This window comes from Urtica dioica, chromosome 9 (assembly GCF_054948205.1).
Source record: "Urtica dioica subsp. dioica isolate 48M chromosome 9, U.dioica_male_clone48M_v1_H2, whole genome shotgun sequence".
Classification (NCBI taxonomy): Eukaryota; Viridiplantae; Streptophyta; class Magnoliopsida; order Rosales; family Urticaceae; genus Urtica; species Urtica dioica.
This window is the reverse complement of record NC_142764.1, coordinates 8,412,992-8,433,329: the sequence shown is the minus strand read 5'-3', so window position 1 is coordinate 8,433,329 and position 20,338 is coordinate 8,412,992. Positions and strand designations below refer to the sequence as shown.

The 20,338-nt window shown below is 37.1% G+C and overlaps 1 protein-coding gene across 1 annotated transcript; it reads left to right on the top strand.

Annotated features, from left to right (window-relative positions):
- Nucleotides 1–5,399: 5,399 nt before the first annotated feature.
- Nucleotides 5,400–12,662, top strand: LOC149384817 (protein FAR-RED IMPAIRED RESPONSE 1-like; the record flags this gene model as incomplete). The annotated part of the gene is made up of 3 exons (XM_089626166.1): nt 5,400–5,695; nt 7,882–8,334; nt 11,894–12,662. Coding segments are annotated over 3 exons (1,518 nt in total), but the record flags the coding sequence as incomplete, so codon positions are not given.
- Between the last annotated feature and the right edge of the window lie 7,676 nt (nt 12,663–20,338).

The following is a 20,338-nucleotide window of genomic DNA, read 5'->3' as shown; positions in this document are numbered from 1 at the left end:
ATGGAGGCGTAGTTCATTTCTCACCTTTGGAGGAAGGAAATTTACGCGTGGCCGTTTTGGAGGTTTTGATTAAAAAAGCAAAATTGCCAATTCCCACCGAAGAAGCTCAAACCGTTGAAGATGCTATAGGCGGGTTTGTCTCGTGGCCAAAGAGACTCATGGAAATGGACTCGGGAATAGAGAGTCGCGGTCCGGTTGTCAAACAACTCTCAAAGCTCGGTTTTGAGAGTGAAGCTAGCATCGATGATGCTAAGAAGATTCCGTACAAGGTGATTAATCCCAAGTATCGATTGCTCGCTCAACATGCCAACAAAGTAATGTTACCGGAAGGGGATGTGATTATGGTCAATGTTAGTCCAAGTCTCGCGGCTATCCCGATTCCTGTGTCATTTGAAGACATCTCCGATTTTTTGCAATACTTGGAAATTGGCGCGGGGAGCATAACGGTTTATATGGAGTAAGAGTTTTCTTTATATGCGTTTTTTAATATCAATATTCAATATTTAGTGTTTTGATCAACTAAATATTTGTTTGTCATAGCTATCTACGCTCGAGGCTAGAAAAGGCGAAGAAGACTCGAAATTATTGTTTTATTAATCCGAGCTTAAGTTCGTATATCGAAAATGACGACGAGGAGGCTTATTTGTCAAAACGAGTCAAGGACGTTGGAAACGTGGTACGAGATTGCAAATTTGGTGAATTAGTTTTGATGCCGTATAACAAAGGTGCGCATTGGATGCTCGTTGTCCTCGACCTTTGGAGAAATAGCGCTATGTTCTTTGACCCGTTGAGAAATAAAATCCCAATCGATTTAAATCGATTGATAAAAAGGTAATATTTTGATTTCTTAAATAATTTTCATTATAAATCGTTCTAGATGTTTTTTCTCTTATAATCTCCGTGTTATATAGGGTTCTTGTTGATTTCAAGCTCGAGCATCAAAACGCCCATAGTAACGGGCAATCAACGTACATCAAGGCTTGGGACGCTCCGAGACAAACGGGAAACACGGAATGCGGGTATTTTGTCATTTCTTATATGCGTGATATAGTCGTAGGAGGTGTAGGAAAATTAGAAAATAAGAAATCCTATACAAAGGAGGATTTAGAGAGAGTTAGGGAAGAATGGGTAAGTTATGTACAAACATTTATTAACTGTGATGATTAGCTAGTTTTTTTTAAGATGTATATATTAGATTTTGAATGTTTTGAAGATGAGGATATTTGAAGATGAATGTATATATTAGATATTTTTTGTATTGAAGATTATTTTCAGGTGCTAGTATCGTGTAAAAAACAGATTCTGGATTGAAAATAAATGATTCTCGCCGCGGCAAACTTTTTTTCTCGCCGCGGCAAGTAATTCGAGCCGCGGCGGGAAATATTATTCGCCGCGGCGAGACAAGATACCGAGAGCAGGCAAATTAGAAATCTTAGTCTCGCCGCGGCGAGATTTTTTCTTCGCCGCGGCGAGTTTTTAAAAAAAAATTCATCCCCTTCCTACAACGCATGATAATCCGTTGTAGAATAATCTCGCCGCGGCTAAGATTTGACTTCGCCGCGGCGAATTTCTCGCCGCGGCGAAGTGTATTATTCGTCGCGGCGAGTTGATTCTACAACGGATTATTTTCCGTTGTAGAATGTTCTCGCCGCGGCGTGGAACGTACCTCGCCGCAGCAAATAACTCGCCGCGGCGACGTATATTTCGCACCGCGGCGACGTGCTTCTACAACGGATTGAAGATCCATTGTAGAATATGTCGCCGCGGCGCAAATTATACGTCGCCGCGGCGAGATGTTTGAAAATGTTTAAAAATTACACAATGGATTCAACCCGTCGTAGAAGCTTCTACAACGCTTAAGAATCCGTTGTAGAAGCTTAGTTTCTACAACGGATAATTAAGCGTTGTAGAAAGCTGTTGGATTCTACAACGGATTTTTAAGCGTTGTAGAAGCTTCTACAACGCAGGATTCTACAACGCTTAAGAAGCGTTGTAGAATCATTCTACAACTGTTTTTAAGCGTTGTAGAATCCTATTTTTGTAGTAGTGTCTAATCATCTCTTTCATTCCCCAAACTTCTTTCCAGCCACTCGAGTCTTTATTTTTCTTTTCAGAGAAAATAAATTTAGAAGATTCATAGTACCTGCTTTTAAACATATGAGCCCATAACAGGTCCTTTTCCATCGCTAGCTGCCATCCTAACTTCGCAAGCAAGGAGCCATTAATATCTTCAAATTTTTTGATCCCCAAGCCTCCCCTGTCTCTCGGCTGGCAGATGTTGTCCCACCTGGTCAACGCCATGTACCTTTCCTCATTGACCTTCCCGGTCCAAAAGAACTTCCTCACCCCTTTATCGAGCCCCTGGTTGAAGGTCTTTGGGAGTTTAAAAGTTGACATCACATACGCCGGAATGCCTTGAACCGCCGATTTAATAACAGTCGCTCTTCCCGCCCTCGAGGTCGTCTTGGCCATCCATCCCTCCAATCGACTAAGGACTCTATTCTCGAGGACTCCGAAACTCTCCGACTTGTTCCTCCTCAAGAACAAGGGGTTTCCCAAATACGAGATCTCCTTATCGCACGTATCCATCGAAAGTTGGGCTTTAATCTCCGCAATAGTCTCTTCAGCGCAATTCGAGGAGAATATGAGGCCCGATTTTTGGGTGTTAACCCGTTGCCCCGACCACCTTTGATATTTCTCTAAACAATTCCAAACCACCTCGACTTCATGATTATTAGCTCCACAAAAGATCATCGTATCATCCGCAAACATAAGGTGTGAGACTCTTGGAATTCGTCTTCCGATCCCTACTCCTCGGAGCCGGTTTCTCCCTTCTTCTCTCATGAGGAGCCTAGAGAGGACTTCCATGGCAATAATGAATAGGTACAGAGATAATGGGTCTCCTTGTCTCAACCCTCTCGAGAGTTTGATTTTTGGCAACACTCCTCCATTTAACATAATAGAGCTTGAGGCCGAAGACATGCATTGATCTATGAGCTTGATCATTGTGTCCGAGAATCCAAAGCATCGGAGGACTCGCCTAATAAAGCTCCATTCCATACGGTCATAAGCTTTACTCATATCTAATTTAATGCCCACAATCCCTTCTTTGCCTTTTTTCTTGCCCATAATCGCCATAATCTCTCTCGCCACAATGGAGTTTTCCGCTATCCACCTACTCGGAACGAATGCCGATTGAAAAGGAGAGATCGTCTTGTCGAGGTGCCTTCTAATCCGGCTCGTGATTATTTTTGTCACCACTTTGAAACAAAAATTGCACAAACTGATAGGTCGGAACTTCTCAAAGGTCTCGGCTCCATTAGTCTTAGGAATTAGGACTACATGGGCGTAGCTCATGGCTTTAAGCATCTTCCTCTTCCTGAAAAAGTCTTGGACGAACTTCACGAGCGATCCACCAACCACATCCCAGTAAGTCTTGTAAAAGACACCTTGGAGCCCATCCGGCCCGGGAGCCTTGAGACCCTCCATCGACCACACCATATCTTTTATCTCCTTCTTGCTCGGGATAGCCTCCATTGCATTGTTATCCTCCGCTGAAATTACTGGCTGAATCAGCTCGTCCAATTCCTCAGGTGGGTCCGGATTTGAGGAAAGGAATAATTCTCCAAATTTTTCGTTCAGAAAATTCCCTATCCCCATCCTATCTCTTAGCGTCACACCCTCGTCATTCTTAATACTCCCAATGTGGTTTCTCCTTCTTCTTACCATCATCGCCATATGAAAGAACCGAGAATTCGCATCGCCATCTTGAAGCCAAAGCTCACGCGATTTTTGGCACCAAACTTTGGTAATTTTATAATTGAGCTCACCTATCTTTGCCTTGAGACTGTTTTCTCGTTCCAAAGTCACCCTGTTACACGGCTGATTTTGGATCTCCATCAGTTGAAGGAGAGGTGCTCCTTATTAACTATATATATATATATATATATATATATATATATATATATATATATATATATATAGTTAATAAGGAGCACCTCTCCTTCAACTTGAATCCTGGAGCCGTCACGTGGTGCCGCCAGGAGGCGATACATGGCGTTTTTTTTTCGGCCCCTAGCCTTTGATTTTTTATTTTTATTTTTATTTTTTTTCCGGCCCCTGACCTTTGAATTTTTTTTTTCCCCAACTCTTGTCCTTTAATTTTTTTTTCCAACCCTTGGCTTTTGTTTTTTTTTTTCAACCCTTATCCTTTAAAAATTTTTTTTCCTCCCTCATCAACATATTTTGTACAGTTTTTTTTCCTCCCTCTCTCATCAATATATTTTGTATAATTATTTTATGTATATTATAATCATAATTACTAATATTATATTATACTATATTAATAACATACATTATGTATATGTTTATATATATATATATATATATATATATATTATTTGAAAAACTATACATAGATTTTATATTAATATAAATATAAGAAACTTTTTTTACTTTCTATTTCTCTATATCTTTTTTTTCTTTAATTTTGTTATTTTTTAAACATCATTGACAACGATTTTGCTAGATTTAATTTAATATAATTAAAAGTCTTCAACTTACTCTATTTTACTTATTTTTCTTTTTGACTTAAAAAAATAAAAAATTGCTAACTCGCGCATCGCGCGTTTATAAAACTAGTATATATACATATATATTATATATATATATATATATATATATATATATATATATATATATATATATAAAAATGCTAACTATCCAGACTTTGTACTCGGGTTATTTTTACTACTTATCAATTTTTGCTGACATGGAAATATTTAATATATAACATTTGGATTTATTAAAGAGAATAGAATACCAAAAGTCTTGGAGGCTTACTTTTGCTGTAGTTTCTCTTCCGTATCTCCATTTGTTATTCTTGTTTGTCCATCTTCTGAATGTACGTACTCTGCTCTTTTTTTCCCTCTTTTTCCTCTTACTTTGGGTATTTGTTCTGGTTATGTATGAAAATAATTATTATTCATCTGTGTACTCTTGCTACTGTTTTTTTTAATCTTCTTGTTCTTCCTCTTGTGTGGCTCAATCATTATTTTTATATTGTAAATATTTTTTTAAAATCGTTTTTTTATCAGGAGTCTAGGATTTGGCTGGAAGAGAAAATGAAGAAGATGATACGTGTGGGGAAGGAAAAAAAAATAGTAGCGATTACTGTGAAGTTCTAAATGCCCCTGAGTCTGGAATGAAGTTTGATGTTTTCAATGATTTGTTCGAGTACTACAGACAATATGGAAAGCAAGAGGGTTTTGGAATCAAAAGAAAAACATCACGAAACTCGTCAGATAATAGATTGAAGTTTTTTTTCCTTGTCATGCTCTCGAGCAGGAAAGTCTCAAGCTTGCAAGAAAAATTATTTAGTTCCTAATCCTCTAACATGATTGGATTGCAAAGCTAGAGTCAATGGTACCATATTTGAGGATGGAAAATGCAAAATAAATTCTGTCATTCTAGAACACAATCACGGATTGAGTCCTCGGAAGTCGCGGTTTTTCTACTGCAATAAGGAGATAAGCACCACTGTTCAAAGAAAACTCGAACTCAACGACAGGGCGGGAATCAATGTAGCAAAAAACTTCCATTCGTTTGTAGTCGAAGCGGGAGGTCACGATAATGTTCCATTCTCAGAAAAAGATTGCAGAAACTTCATTGAGAAAGCTAGACGACTACGACAAGGAGTTGAAGATGCTGTTGGAATTGATCTAGGGTTTAAGAAAAAGATTAAACGCTTCGGGAAGCGGCGGAATTTTAAAAAATTTCTTTTTCAAGTAAAATAGTTTTTACTAACCTAGACAAGTGCAAGTACATGTAACTAAAAACCAATATGAGCTAAAAGTTTACTAACCTTTCTTGAAGCTTGAACTTTGAAGAAGCTTGTGGAAAGTTTGCAACGCTCGTCTCCCCTCGCAGCACGTCTCTCTTTCTTTCCTCGGCACCTCGAGCAACCACGAAAGTTTCTATCACTAAATCACTCGAAAAGAAGGAATCAGTGAGTGGGCACTTTTAAACACTACGACTTAAGAACGAGTCTCGAAGTCGCAGAGCTAAACACTAGGTCGAGTGAGGACCTAGGTGCCAAGATAAGAAAAAATCGAAAATAAACTAGAGAGAGAGAGAGAGGATTTTCGGCCAAAGTTCTAGAGAGAGAGTCTCTCAAATCTCTTAAACTTGGATGAATCAAATGTGAGGAAATGAAGCTCCTATTTATAGGAGAGGTCTCACCTTCAATAAGGTAGTTTCCTCTTCTATAGAATATCACATATTCATGAGCAATTTCCTCTTTTTTCCCTTTGAGACACTCGGCCAACTCAAGGCTTCTAGAAGCCTTGATTTGTTTCCTATTTTGTTCAAGGCCTTGCCTTGTCTCTCACTTGGCCGATTCCCACTTTCCTCTTGGAGGAAATTTGTTTCCTCTTTTTCTTTTGGCAAGTATCTAAATACATTTATGCACAAAATAAACTCTCCTATTTCTCTATTAGGGTAGGCGCCCAAGTCTCTCTAGAAGGAGCTTCTAGAAGCTTCTTCATTTGTTCATGACAACATGAGAAAGGCCCATTAAGAATTTTCAATAAAATTCTTATGAAATGAAATTAATTCACAAGGCCCAGTTAATCATATTATGGCCGAGTGACATTAAGTCATCAAATGAACTTGTCAAAAAATTTATTGACATTCATTTCATCCTTTGTCTCAAAAGACAAAAATACCCTTTTGACTATTTTCGTTCTTGTTTTGACTTAGCTTCCAGTTTAACTATTCCTATCGATGTGATTCGTGACAGTGACCTCATGGACCCAAATGAACAAAGCTTTAGCTAAACACTTGGACTCAAAAGTTCACAAACCTTTTCCAAGTTTAGCTTAATGCCAACTGACTCCACTAAAGAGCTGACACTGAAAATCTCTCGGTTCAAATGAATTTATTTTCTACTCAAGAATTCACCTAATTATAATGAGCGGATCCACTGAATATTATCTATGTTTACCCTTCATGAATGTCATCAGCTAGTCGGGATTTACTAAATTACCATTTTACCCTTCTAGCTGTTATTTCCCCAACTCCTTTGTCGCTTGTGAATAAGTTAGAAACAATGTATTGACGAGGAGCTAACAAGTCACATTGTTTCATCCAAAAGAGTCAGGACTCAATTTGGACACTGGCTAGTTCATTTATTCACACTCCAAGGAACAAAGCATGAGGTGACATACATTGCATTTCAGCAATCTTGTACATGAATTCCATATCTATGAGAACTTCACAAAGTTACTCATGACAGACTCACAACTTAGTACCTCACCACTAGGCCTTGTTCGGAATCACATAGTGAGTCCGAAATTTGACTTTCTCAAATGAGAATACTAAGGTGTGAAATGGCATGTCTCATTTCAGGATTAAGGTAAGCATGATGCAATTCATACATAGTGACTTCGAGACATAAGAGGTTAAATGGTTTGTTCTTATATTGTCTCTAGAAGTGCACTGGTCAATTCAGTACCTTCGGAAGATACCTAGAAGAACTATAGAGTCTCCAACTCTCAATGCCTCATAACCAGACATCATAGATTCTTCTAACAATCATATTGAGGTCAATAGTCCTTTGACCCTAAGATTGCGAATATATCGTTTTAAGCAAACTACGAAGAGTTTGTTCATGCAAATCTACATTTGTCTCTTCGTAAGTTGTTTAGTTTGTTTATGGACTAAAAGACTATGGTTTTATCATAAAGCTTCAGACAAGGAAGATTGAATGAACGTTTCAACTTTTTATTAATGAATAAGCAATTACAAGCAAGAGTCTTCGTAAGACTATATGACATCAAATGTACATAAATAGACACTACTACTCTTCTTGTGGGCACTATTGACAACAGATGCCGAGGCAATTCATGCATATTTTACTAGAATGCAAGGTAATAATTCCAATTTCTTTTATGTGATGGACTTGGATGACAAGGCACGCATAAAAAATTTGTTTTGGGCTGATGCAAGGAGTAGAGCACTTTATGAGGAATTTGGGGATGTGGTAACGTTTGATACAACATATTTGACGAATAAGTATGATATGCCATTTGCTCCTTTCGTTGGAGTTAACCACCACGGACACTCAATCTTATTCGGATGTGGATTACTATCAAGCAAAAATACGGAAACGTTCACTTGGTTGTTCAAAACAAGGTTAGCTTGCATGTCTGACCACGCTCCTAATGCCATAATTACTGATCAAGACAGGGCCATGAAAAAAGCAATTGAAGTTGTATTTCCCCACACTCGTCATCGATGGTGCTTATGGCACATAATGAAGAAGATATCCGAAAAGTTAAGTGGCTTTCAAGATTATAAGGAAATTAAAAACAAATAAATGGTTGCTTAAGCCACAGAACGTGTAGCAATTTAATTTTAGTCACCATTTCGTTAATTTCCCGTAAATAACCATCTTGCTTACGTGGCAGCTTATTAATTGAATTAGTTTTACATTTTTGCCCTTACGCTATTTTAATTAGGCAGTTTTTTTTTAATTTCGAATTAAATATTGAAACCGAATAGGGAAGTTTTCAAATTTGAAATTTGAATTTTGAGCAGATTTTGAAAGTTCTCAGCCATTAATTGTTATGTATTTGGAAATTTTCGGCGTTGACTTTGTTGTCAGTGGTGCCCACAAGAAGAGTAATAGTATCTATTTATGTACATTTGATGTCATATAGTCTTACGAAGACTCTTGCTTGTAATTGCTTATTCATTAATAAAAAGTTGAAACGTTCATTCATTCTTCTTTGTCTGTTTGAAGCTTTATGATAAAACTTAGTCTTTAGTCCATAAACAAACTTAACAACTTACGAAGAGACAAATGTAGATTTGCATGAACAAACTCTTCGTAGTTTGCTTAAAACGATACATTCGCAATCTAAGGGTCAAAGGACTATTGACCTCAGTATGATTGTTAGAAGAATCTATGATGTCTGGTTATGAGGCATTGGGAGTTGGAGACTCTATAGTTCTTCTAGGTATCTTCCGAATGTACTGAATTGACCAGTGCACTTCTAGAGTCAAGATAAGAACAAACCATTTAACCTCTTATGTCTCGAAGTCACTACGTATGAATTGCATCGTGCTTACCTTAATCCTGAAATGAGACATGTCATTTCACACCTTACGTATTCTCATTTGAGAAAGTCAGAGTTCGGAATCACTATGTGATTCCGAACAAGGCCTATTGGTGAAGTACTAAGTTGTGAGAATGTCACGAGTAACGTTGTGAAGTTCTCATAGATATGGAATTCATGTACAAGATTGTTGAAATGCAATGTATATCACCTCATGCTTTGTTCCTTGGAATGTGAATAAATGAACTGGCCAGCGTCCAAATTGAGTCCTGACTCTTTTGGATGAAACAATGGGACTTGTTAGCTCCTCGTCAATACATTATTTCTGACTTATTCACAAGCAACAAAGGAGTTGAGGAAATAACAGCTAGAAGGGTAAAATGGTAATATTGTAAATCCCGACTAGCTGATGATATTCATGAAAGGTAAAACATAGATAATATTCAGTGGATCCACTCATCATAATTTGGTTGAATTCTTGAGTAGAAAATAAATTCATTTGAACCGAGAGATTTTCAGTGTTAACTCTTTAGTGGAGTCAGTTGGCATTAAGCTAAACTTGGAAAAGGTTTGTGAACTTTTGAGTCCAAGTGTTTAGCTCAAGCTTTGTTCATTTGGATCCATGAGGTCACTGTCACAAATAATATCTAGTAGGAATAGTTAAACTAGAAGCTAAGTCAAAACAAGAACGAGACAAGTTTTACGAAAATTGTCAAAAGGGTAAATTTGTCTTTTTGGACATAGCATGAAATGAATGTCAATAAATTTTTTTGACATGGTCATATGATGGCCTAGATCACTTGGCCATGATGTGTTCATTGGGCCTTGTGGATTAATTTCATTTCATAGAATTTTACTTGAAAATTCTCAATGGGCTTTTCTTATGTTGTCATGAACAAGTAAAGAAAAATCTAGAAAGGCTTTCTGGAAGCCCTTTGGCCGTCCAACCCAAGAGAATGGGAGACTAATTTCGTGCAGCCCCATAGAGAAAAAGAGAGTTTATTTTGTGCATTGATGTATGAAGATACTTTCCAAAAGAAAAAGAGGAAACACATTTCCTTTAGAAGGAAAGTGCATTTTCGGCCAACTAAGAGAGAAAGCAAATGAGGAAACAAATCCAAAGGCTTCTAGAAGCTCATTTGGACGTGCAAGGGGTATGAGGAAACTACCTTTTGAAGGTAATCCTCCTCCTATAAATACCCCACCTCATTCCTCTCATTTGATTCATTCCACATAAATTAGAGATTGAGAGACTCTCTCTCTAGACCTTGTGGCCGATTTCTCCTCTCTCTCTCTAGTTATTTTTGTTTTTGTTTTGGCACCTAGGTCCTCATTTGACCTAGTGGTTTTAGCTCTTCGACTTTGAGACTTGTTCTCGAGTCGTCGTGTTTAAAAGTGCCCACTCACTAATTCCTTTTTTCTCGAGTGATTCATGTGATAGAAACTTTCGTGGTTGCTCGAGTTGGCGAGGAAAGAAAGAGAGACGTGCTGCGAGGGAGACGAGCGTTGCAACTTTCCAAAAGCTTCTCAAAGTTCAAGCTTCAAGAAAGGTTAGTAAACTTCTATGCTCATAATAGTTTTTATTTACATGTGCTTGCTCTTTGTCTAGGTTAGTAAAAAACTCTTTTTACTTGAAAAGAAAATTTTTAAAATTCCGCCGCTTTCCGAAGCGTTAAACTTTTTCTTAAAATCCTAGATCAATTCCAACAGACTTTAGGTAATTAGTTTCTATTTTCGTGCAATTAATTATGGATAAAATCTGTAAATATATTGTTCATTCATTGCTATTATTTGTCTTCCATATATTTATAATTTCCCGAATTTTTGTGCTCAAAATATTTCCAGAATTTTTTTTCATACTTGTAAATATACTGTAAATAAGCTTTGTATTTACAGTGAATATACTGTAAATATGCTTTGTTTTTACAATGAATATATTGTAAATAAGCTTCGTATTTACACGAATATACTGTAAATATGATTTCTATTTACACGAACATACTGAAAAAAAAAAAACTGTTCTTCGCGGAGTCCATAATATCGATCGGGACCTTTGGACGCAGATTCTTCTCTTCTCGGAAAATTCAAACAGGGAGCACGAGAAAAAAAAATCAATCTCTTGAATTCCGACGGTTCTCTTTGATGAATACCTTCTCAATTTGATGAATTTTCACGGGAAATACCTTCTCAATTTGATGAATTCCGACGGTCCTCTTTGATTCTAGCTGAACTCCTCGTCAATCTCTTCTCGGCAACTCCCGGCGACTCCCCAGTCCGAGCGCGCGCACGGGTTTTGGTTCCGCTCATGACGGGGTGTTTGGTGGTGGTCCGGTCTAGCGTTCTCTTCTTCCTCGAGCTCTCACTCCCTCGATCTCTCTCTCGACTCTCTCTCTCTCTCTCGGTTCTCTTTCATTTTTTTAAAAACTATAAATGGGAGCGGTTGTGGTTAAGTGTGAACGCAGCTACATGGTTATAATTACCTCCTTGATATTCGCGAGCATTAATAACAAAATATTTGACTTGATTACGTGTAAATATTGAAAGAAACTGGGCGGAAAAACAAAAGGGTAGTCTAGTCATATTTTGGCTGTAAATAAATCCTCCTGGCTATTTACCATTTACTAACAAAATGTGGGCTAAAAATAAATTGCCTATTTTCAGGAGGCTATATAGCTTAATTACCCAATTAAAAAAGCACTTAAAAATGTGGTCTACAATTCCTTATTAGTGGAAGAGTTTAAAAAAGGATGGGAGTTATTTCTTAATGAATTCAGCCTTCAAGAAAATGTGTGGTTGTCTAGCTTGTATGAAGAAAGATACCGATGGGTACCGGAGTTTGTTAAAGACACATTTTGGGCTGGAATGCCAACTATTCAACGTAGTGAAAGTATGAATTCCTTTTTTGATGCATATGTCAACTCCAAGACAACATTGAAGCAATTTGTTGAGCAATATGATTGTGCTCTAGGAGACAAGGTTGAGAAAGAAAATAAAGCCGATTTTAAGTCTCTTAACTCATTAGTTCCATGTGTGACTCATTTTGTGTTGGAAAAACAATTTCAAGAGGCTTACACTATTGCAAAGTTCAAAGAGTTTCAAAAGGAGGTAACATCGAAGCTTTACTGTGAAGTAGCTGGTGTAGCTGATGCAGAGAATTTTGATGTAGTTGAAGCCATGTTTTTCAAAGAAGGAAGCAAGGAAGTCCATTTCAGCGTTCAATTTTGCAAAGAAAATTGTGAAGTGAAATGTTCATGTCGATTGTTTGAATCTAAAGGAATTTTGTGCAGGCAATCGATTTCAGTTCTTATTAAAATGGGAGTTAAAAATGTACCAACAATGTATGCCTTATCGCACTGGAGAAAAAATTTGAGAAGAGGTCACACGAAGATCAAAGTTTCTTATGCTGATTTCAGCGAAAATCCCGAAGCCGAACGATTTCAAAAATTGCAGAAGAAATTTGAGAATATGGCAGATTGGGCTTGCATTTCAGACAAGAAATTCCAACCGCTATGGAATTGGCATGGATGGAAGATTTTCAGGTAAAAGTTACTCAAGATAAAGAAAATGATGAAGTAATGAACAATAGTAGTCACACTGAGATTGCTCCTGCCAAAGACATTATTGAGAGCAATCAAATTCATGCTCCCGTAGTTGTTCGAAGACATGGTCGACCACCTAAAAATAGAAAAATCTCAAAAATTGAGAAGATATCTGTTAAAGGAAAAGGAAAAAGAAAAGGAGATAATGCCAAGAAGAGAAAAGAGACTATACATATATATATATCTATATATGTATGTATATATTTATAATTACTTTCTCTATTCAGGTGCAAGAAAGGGTGCCTTTGGTGAATAGCTTACCCATAGAACATGTTCCACAATACCAACCACAGCCCATGCATCCTTTTGTCGTACCGATCACACCATATAATATTCAAGGTAACATGACACAAAATTCTTCCACTAAATCTCATATTTGTTTAATTATTTTCAATGCTATTCATCAACTAAAAAATTAACTCTTTCTTTGGAACAAATCTTCCGATGTCTAGCGACATGGTACACTATAATCACGAGTATTCAAAATTCCATCACTTGCAACAGCTCAACCAATAAACTTGGATGGTCGGTGCATTTTTTTTTACATGGGATTGTTGCTGGTATTTTGTGGATTTCACATGAAGCCATTGATGGTATTTTGGTGTTTGTTGTTGCTTTTTTTTTTACAAGAAACTCTTGCTGGTTGTTTTTTTTGTTTGCAGAGAACTGTTGGTTTTTTTTTTGTGTTTTTGGTGGTGGTGTTGTTGTTTTTTTTTTAAACAAAGAACTCTTGCTGGTATTTTTGTATCGGAGAGAGATATATTGGTATTTTGGTGTATATCATGTTTAATTCTAGTGAAGTGAGTATTGGGTATCGACTAAAAAAAGAATATTAAATGAAGTGAGAGAACTTTGTTTTTTTGGAAAATAAAAGATAAATTAATCTTGCTGACATGTAAAGTTAACAAATGTAGCTATATGAATGGATCGTGAGAATTGGCTTACTAAACTATTCGGGCTAAATAGCAACTCTCTATACTTTAGTCACACTTATGCATGTTAATATTTACTTTAGTAATTTCATTAAATTGAGGTTATAAACTTGATATTTTTATAAATTAAAATAAAACACAGTATTTCATGTATATATATATATATATATATATATATATATATGTGTGTGTGTGTGTGTGTGTGTGTGTTATTTTACCTAAATTATTTACCCTAGCATGTTTAACATAAATTCAGTAGGCTTAGTGTAAAATTTGTTAGAAATATTATGTAAATAATATTTATTTTTCGGGAATAGAAAGACAAACTTGATTGTAGAAGAAATACAATAAATAAAAGAAAACAGCAACAATATTATAAACGGAAAATATGAAGGGAAGACAAAACAAAAAATAAACGCTGAGGACCGCTCGACGATTTTCTTAAAGTATTATTGCCTTCTTACGGCTGCCAGAATCGTCGAGCAATTTATCTCCCAAGATACAATGGCGGAATGAGAAGGGCTTTAGACCAACAGAACTTCTCCGGCAAACTAAACCTGTAACAGAACCAACCACCGGACTACAAGAGAAAGAAACAATTTTGGAGAGAAAGGAAGAAGAAGAGAGAATATGTGTTTCTGAGTTGTGTTTCGACGAGGTATTATGGCTTTGAATGCATTAAAACACACTAATGCAAAGCCGTTACAAACTCACTAATATAGAGCTATTACAAACCATTCCACAAATCAAAACATAAACCATTTAAGCTCTAATTACGTTTTCACTGATATGACACAACTAATGCAGAATAAGAAATTCGTTCTCATGATAACACAAAATTTATTTGAGGAATTAAAAACTTTAAGAAGTGAAATTTACATTAAAAATATAAGAATCACCACACCCAAGCCAAAAGTCCTGCCCGGCCCGGCTCGGCATGACCGACCGGACGGACGACGGCGACAGCGGCGCGCGGGCGTGTGGTGGTCTTGAGATTGTTTGCGCCCCAGGCCCTCTACAAAACTGGGTCACCGTTGGGAACCCAACCATTTTTCACTTTAATGGTATATAAACCATACCAATATGTTCATTCCCAAGCAATGGTGGACTCTAGATTTTCACTTCATTTATACACAATAAATGTGATTTTTATGCATACTTTAAGCATCAATTTCTCATTCATTATAGCTCCTATTTTGGTAAACTTATAATCGATATTATACATCATTTCGCAAGTGATAATAATACGAAGGAATTATCAAATTCCGTTGAGTGGACCCCACTCAAATCTTTGCCTAAAATCACCATCCCATTTGATAATAAATACTCTTTATTATCCAAATCCTCTCTAATTCAAAAAATACCCAAGATGAATGAAATTGCATGACGACAACAAAAAGACTCGACAGACTCAATATGATGATTGGTTCTACAGTCAATACCAGTATAGGATACGTAGACAAAGTCCTTGAACCTTCCCTGTTGAAATATGTCATGTTTACGGACTACTCATTAGACGCGATGTCCTTGAACTGTTAGTCGGTTGTACATAATCGATAAACATATATACTGCTGATAACTTCCTGTCATATGTTTTAGTTCTCATGGTTATGTTTATTTCGACCCTAAACATGCGCTGTTGCGAAAATTCTCGCACACGCAAGTTCACGTGGTCGCAATAGTAATAAATCGTAAGAACGAGTCGATCCCTCGAGGATTAGACAAATAAGGAATCTGACAATCACAAGCTAATATAGAACTAAAGATAGTTGAAGGAATAGTTGTCACAAAAATTCATTAACAAGTCACAAAATTAAACAATTAGATAACATGAAATTTCTAATGGATGAAGGGAGGGAGTAGGGTTCACAGGTTCACGATACGATTTGGATTCGCTGAACTGAGAAAATAAACAAGCTATTAAGGTTCACACATTTTACTACTCATACTCACTTTAATAATATTGATAAATCTCTCTCGAGCTTCAAACAACCTAAGCCGATACCGGAATTTCATCTCTTGAGCTTCTAACAACCTAAACTGATACCACAATTTCATCTCTCGATCTCAATTCCTAACAAGCACGGCAAGCATTAAAATCAAAAGTATTCACATGAGTCTAAAACAACCTAGCTATGTCTAGCCTAGGAATGTATTCTAGTAATCCAAAAACAAAAGCACAACAACCTAATCTTTCTCAAGCATTAAAATTGAACATAAATCAAGGATGAGTTCATGACATTCATACAAGCATTAAGCACGGTTTTGGATTAAGTAAAAGTGATGAGAATAACAACAACTTAGCAATTCTAATGAGGTGAATCCTACATCGTTATGAACCCACTACACCATAGCCCTATATGAGATTAGTTCATGTTGATTGCAATAACAATAATAGTACACAAAGATGAACACAAGATCAATAGAGCAAAAGACATCATAAACATATGGAAAACTTGAATTAAAAAGAGTAAGAGATAGAGAACAGAACACTGATTAAGATTGTCGCAATGGTAGAACTCAGCAACTTAATCCTTGTCTTCAAATTTGAGCCACAAAGTATGAACAAAGTCTGGAAAAACTCAAAAATAAAGAAAATAAAAATGAAAAGTTGTTTTTTTTATTCCACAAATCTCTCCAGCCTTGCATGCCTTATTCTGAAAGCATTTTTCTTTTTAAGGCTTCAGGGCCTTATTTTCGCAGCAATCTGGACCTTTCAATCGCATCCAACGGCTGAAAATTGCTTTAAAAATTGATGAGAACAAAGTCTGACATGAGGACCGCGCGGCTTTTTTTCGCTTCTGCGCAGTCCACGCGGAAGACTCTGTGTTTTTAGACGCAGATTTTACACTCCGTGCGGCGAGCGGAGTTGGAAAATTTGTTTCCTTCGCTTCTTTTCTTTGTTTTTGCTCCGTTTTGACTCCGATTGGTTTATTTTTCCATAGTGAGATTCCGAACACTAGTAAAACCCACATAGACCTGAAAATCCATCAAAAACACTATAAAACAATTAAAATCCTTGAGGACTCGTTGGTTTTAGGCTTGGGAGATGGGATATTTACGCGTAATTAACACACCTATCATGCGCCTGGTTTTGTAAGAGTTTCTAAAAAAATATGCCTCATTAATTCTCTTTTGAAGCGGCTCCACTTATCTCTTACATAGGTGATTCTTACACCAAAGAGTAATCCCGCATTACTCATTCAGATTCTCAAAGATCCGATTTCAAAGAATCATTAAAGGCAAAATGCTTAGCCTCGTACGGGTGTCACCGTTTTATCATAGGAATATGACTGGGAGGTTTCCCCCCGCAGTGACCTCACTTTGTCCTATCAATTAGGTTATCCCTTTGAACCAAGTTATTGGGATCTTCGTTAATCATGATTGGGTTTCCTTTGCTAAAACTTTCTATATAATGGGTTTAGTCCCATCTATACTTGGTCCTTATTTAACCCCTTGGTTAGTGGATCTGTAATATTGTCTTTGGACCTTACATAGTTAACACTTATGACTCCAGAATAGAGAAGTTGTCTAATGGTATTATGTCATCAACGAATATGTCTAGACTTACCATTGTATATAACACTTTGTGCTCTACCAATTGCAGATTGGTTATCGCAATATATACATATTGCAGGCACAGATGTTGTCCAACTTGGAATATCCTATATGAAGTTTATTAGCCATTCAGCCTCTTTGCCACACTTATCCAAAGCAACAAACTCAAATTCCATCGTGGATCTTGTTATCACAGTTTATTTGGAGGATTTTCAAGACACAACCACACCACCTAAAGTGAATACATATCTATCTATTTCTTTAGAGTCTTGTACATCAGATATCCAACTCGCGTCAGTGAAACCTTCAATGACTTCAAGATGTCTAGTATAGTGTAGACCATAATCACGAGTAAATCGTAAATACCTCAGTACTTTCACGATTGCTTTCCAGTGTTCAGAACTTGGATTACTCGTGTATCTCGCAAGTCTACCTACAAAGTAAGCTCAGTCACGTCTAGTACAATTCATCAAGTACATTAGACTTCCTATTATTCTAGCATACTCGTTTTGAGACTCGCTTTCTCCTTTATTCTTAGACAAATGTTGACTTGCGTCGATTGGAGTTCTAGAGACTCCAGTATCCTTCTTTGTAAATTTGTCTAGAACTTTATCAACATATTGTGATTGACTTAAAACAAGTCCATTTGATGTTCTTTTAAGCTTGATCCCAAAGATAACATCGGCTAATCTCAAATCTTTCATATCAAACCTCGAGTTCAATATATCTTTTGTGGACTTAATCATGCTTTCTTTACTTACAAAAATAAGCATATCATCTACATATAAACATAAAACCACATAATCACGTTCAGTCGTTTTAATGCAGACACACTTGTCACACTTGTTGATATTGAAGCCATTTGACATCATGACATTGTCAAATTTTTCATGCCATTGTTTTGGGGTTTGCTCGAGTCCATACAATGACTTAACCAGTTTACAAACTTTCCTATCTTGCCCATGTGCAGCACAACCCTCGGGTTGGTCCATGTCTTCCTCAAAATCACCATTTAGAAAATCAGTTTTCACATCCATTTTGAATGATTTAAAGATTACGCAAAGTGGAAATGTCTATGATCAATCTTATCGATGTTATTCTTGTCACGGGAGAATAAGTATAAAAATAGTCAAGATCTTCCTTTTATCTATAACCCTTAATTACAAGTCTCGCCTTGTATTTATCGATTGAGCCATCCACTTTCATCTTCCTCGTGAAGATCTACTTAGAACCAAGAGTTTTACTTCCCGGAGGAATGTCAACTAGTTCCCACGTGTGGTTATGCATGATCGAGTCAATTTCACTTCTTATGGCATCCTTCCATAAGTGACCCTCGACTGAATTCACAGCTTCTTTATAACTTAAAGGTTTGGCCTCTAACATATAGGTAAGAAAGTCAGACCCAAATGACTTCTTCACCCTAGCTCGTTTACTTCTTTGAGGTTGTTCAGATTCCATCTCATCCTCGGATTCCTCATCAAGCTCTTGAGATATTTCCTCAATATTCTCAAAATTTTGATTTGATGAACTCGATTCATCTTCCTTAGTCTTATACGGAAACACATGTTCAAAGAACGATGCATTTTTAGACTCAATGATAGAGCCTTTGTGTATATCGGGATTCTTTGAATCACAATAAAGCGATAAACATTACTATGATGTGTATAACCAATGAATACACAATCAACGGTCCTCGGACCGATCTTCATCCTTTTAGGTGTGGGAGCCAAAACCTTGGCTAAGCACCCCCACATTCGCAAGTATTTATAGGAAGGCTTCATTCCTTTAAATAATTCGGACGAGAATTTATCCTCTTTCTTTCAAGGTATCTTATTCAAAAGATAATTCGCGACAAAGATGGCTTCCCCCCATATTTTTTACGGTAACCCTGAGCTTGGCAACATCGCATTCATCATCTCTTTGAGAGTGCGATTCTTTCGTTTGGCAACGCCCTTCGATTGAGGATAATATGGTGGAGTGACTTCATGAATAATTAGCACCAAATGGTTCCACATATTCACCTCCACAATCATTTCGCACCATTTTAATCTTTTTACCAAGTTGATTCTCAACTTCCAATTTGTACATGGTAAATTTCTCTATGGCCTCATATTTGCTCTTAAGTTTGTACTATCGTCAATGAAAGTCACAAAGTATTTTTTATCACCTATCGTAGGCATGAATTTGAAATCGCATAGATCGGTATGGATTAACTCAAGAGACTCACTTTTTCTTTCAACACTATGAAAGAATGTTCTCGTTAATTTGGCTTCAACACATATCTCACATTTGTGTTTAGAGTCAATATTAAATTTGAGTATACTATCCAAATTTATTAATTTATGCAAAGTGTCATAATTCACATGACTAAGTCTATGATGCCATAAATTAGATGACTCAACCATATAAGTAGAAGAGGAAACATTCTCATTCATATCTTTGCCAGTAATGGGGATTACATTCATCTTCCACATATTATCTTTCACATAGCTCTTACCCACATACATCCCATTCTTACTAAGAATAATTCTTTCAGACTCAAAAACCATCTTAAATTCATGGTTACAAAGAAGAGTTCTAGAAATGAGATTCTTCCTAATGTCGGGCACATAGAGAAAATTGGTGAGTTTCATCTCTTTCCATGAGGTCATTTTGAGGATGATGTGGTCCGTCCCCATGACATCGGAGGTGGCCAAGTTTACCATGAATAACTTCTCCCCAGTCAGGCGCATATCGAGTGAGCAAAACGCGTTCTTCTGAGAGCAAATGTGGCGGGTAGCACCAGTGTTTAGCCACCACTCCTTGGGGTTTGAATCCACTAAGTTCACTTCGGAGACCATGGCGACGAGGAATTGGTCATCTCCATAGGCCTCAATGGCATTGGCCTCACTCTTCTTCTTCTTTTGTGGCATACGACGATCCGCAGCGCAGTGACCTTCTTTGTTGTAGTTGAAGCACTTCCCAAACTTTTGTTGGTTCTTCTTCTTGAAGGCAGCCCCTTTTGCCCCAAGCTTGTTGGCGGGCTTCTTGCCTTTCGAGCCTCAGCATGCTTGACGACATTAGCTCTCTCGGAGGTGGTCTTGAACCTCTTGTCGGAGCCACGGTTGTCTTCCTCCATGCGAAGGCGAAC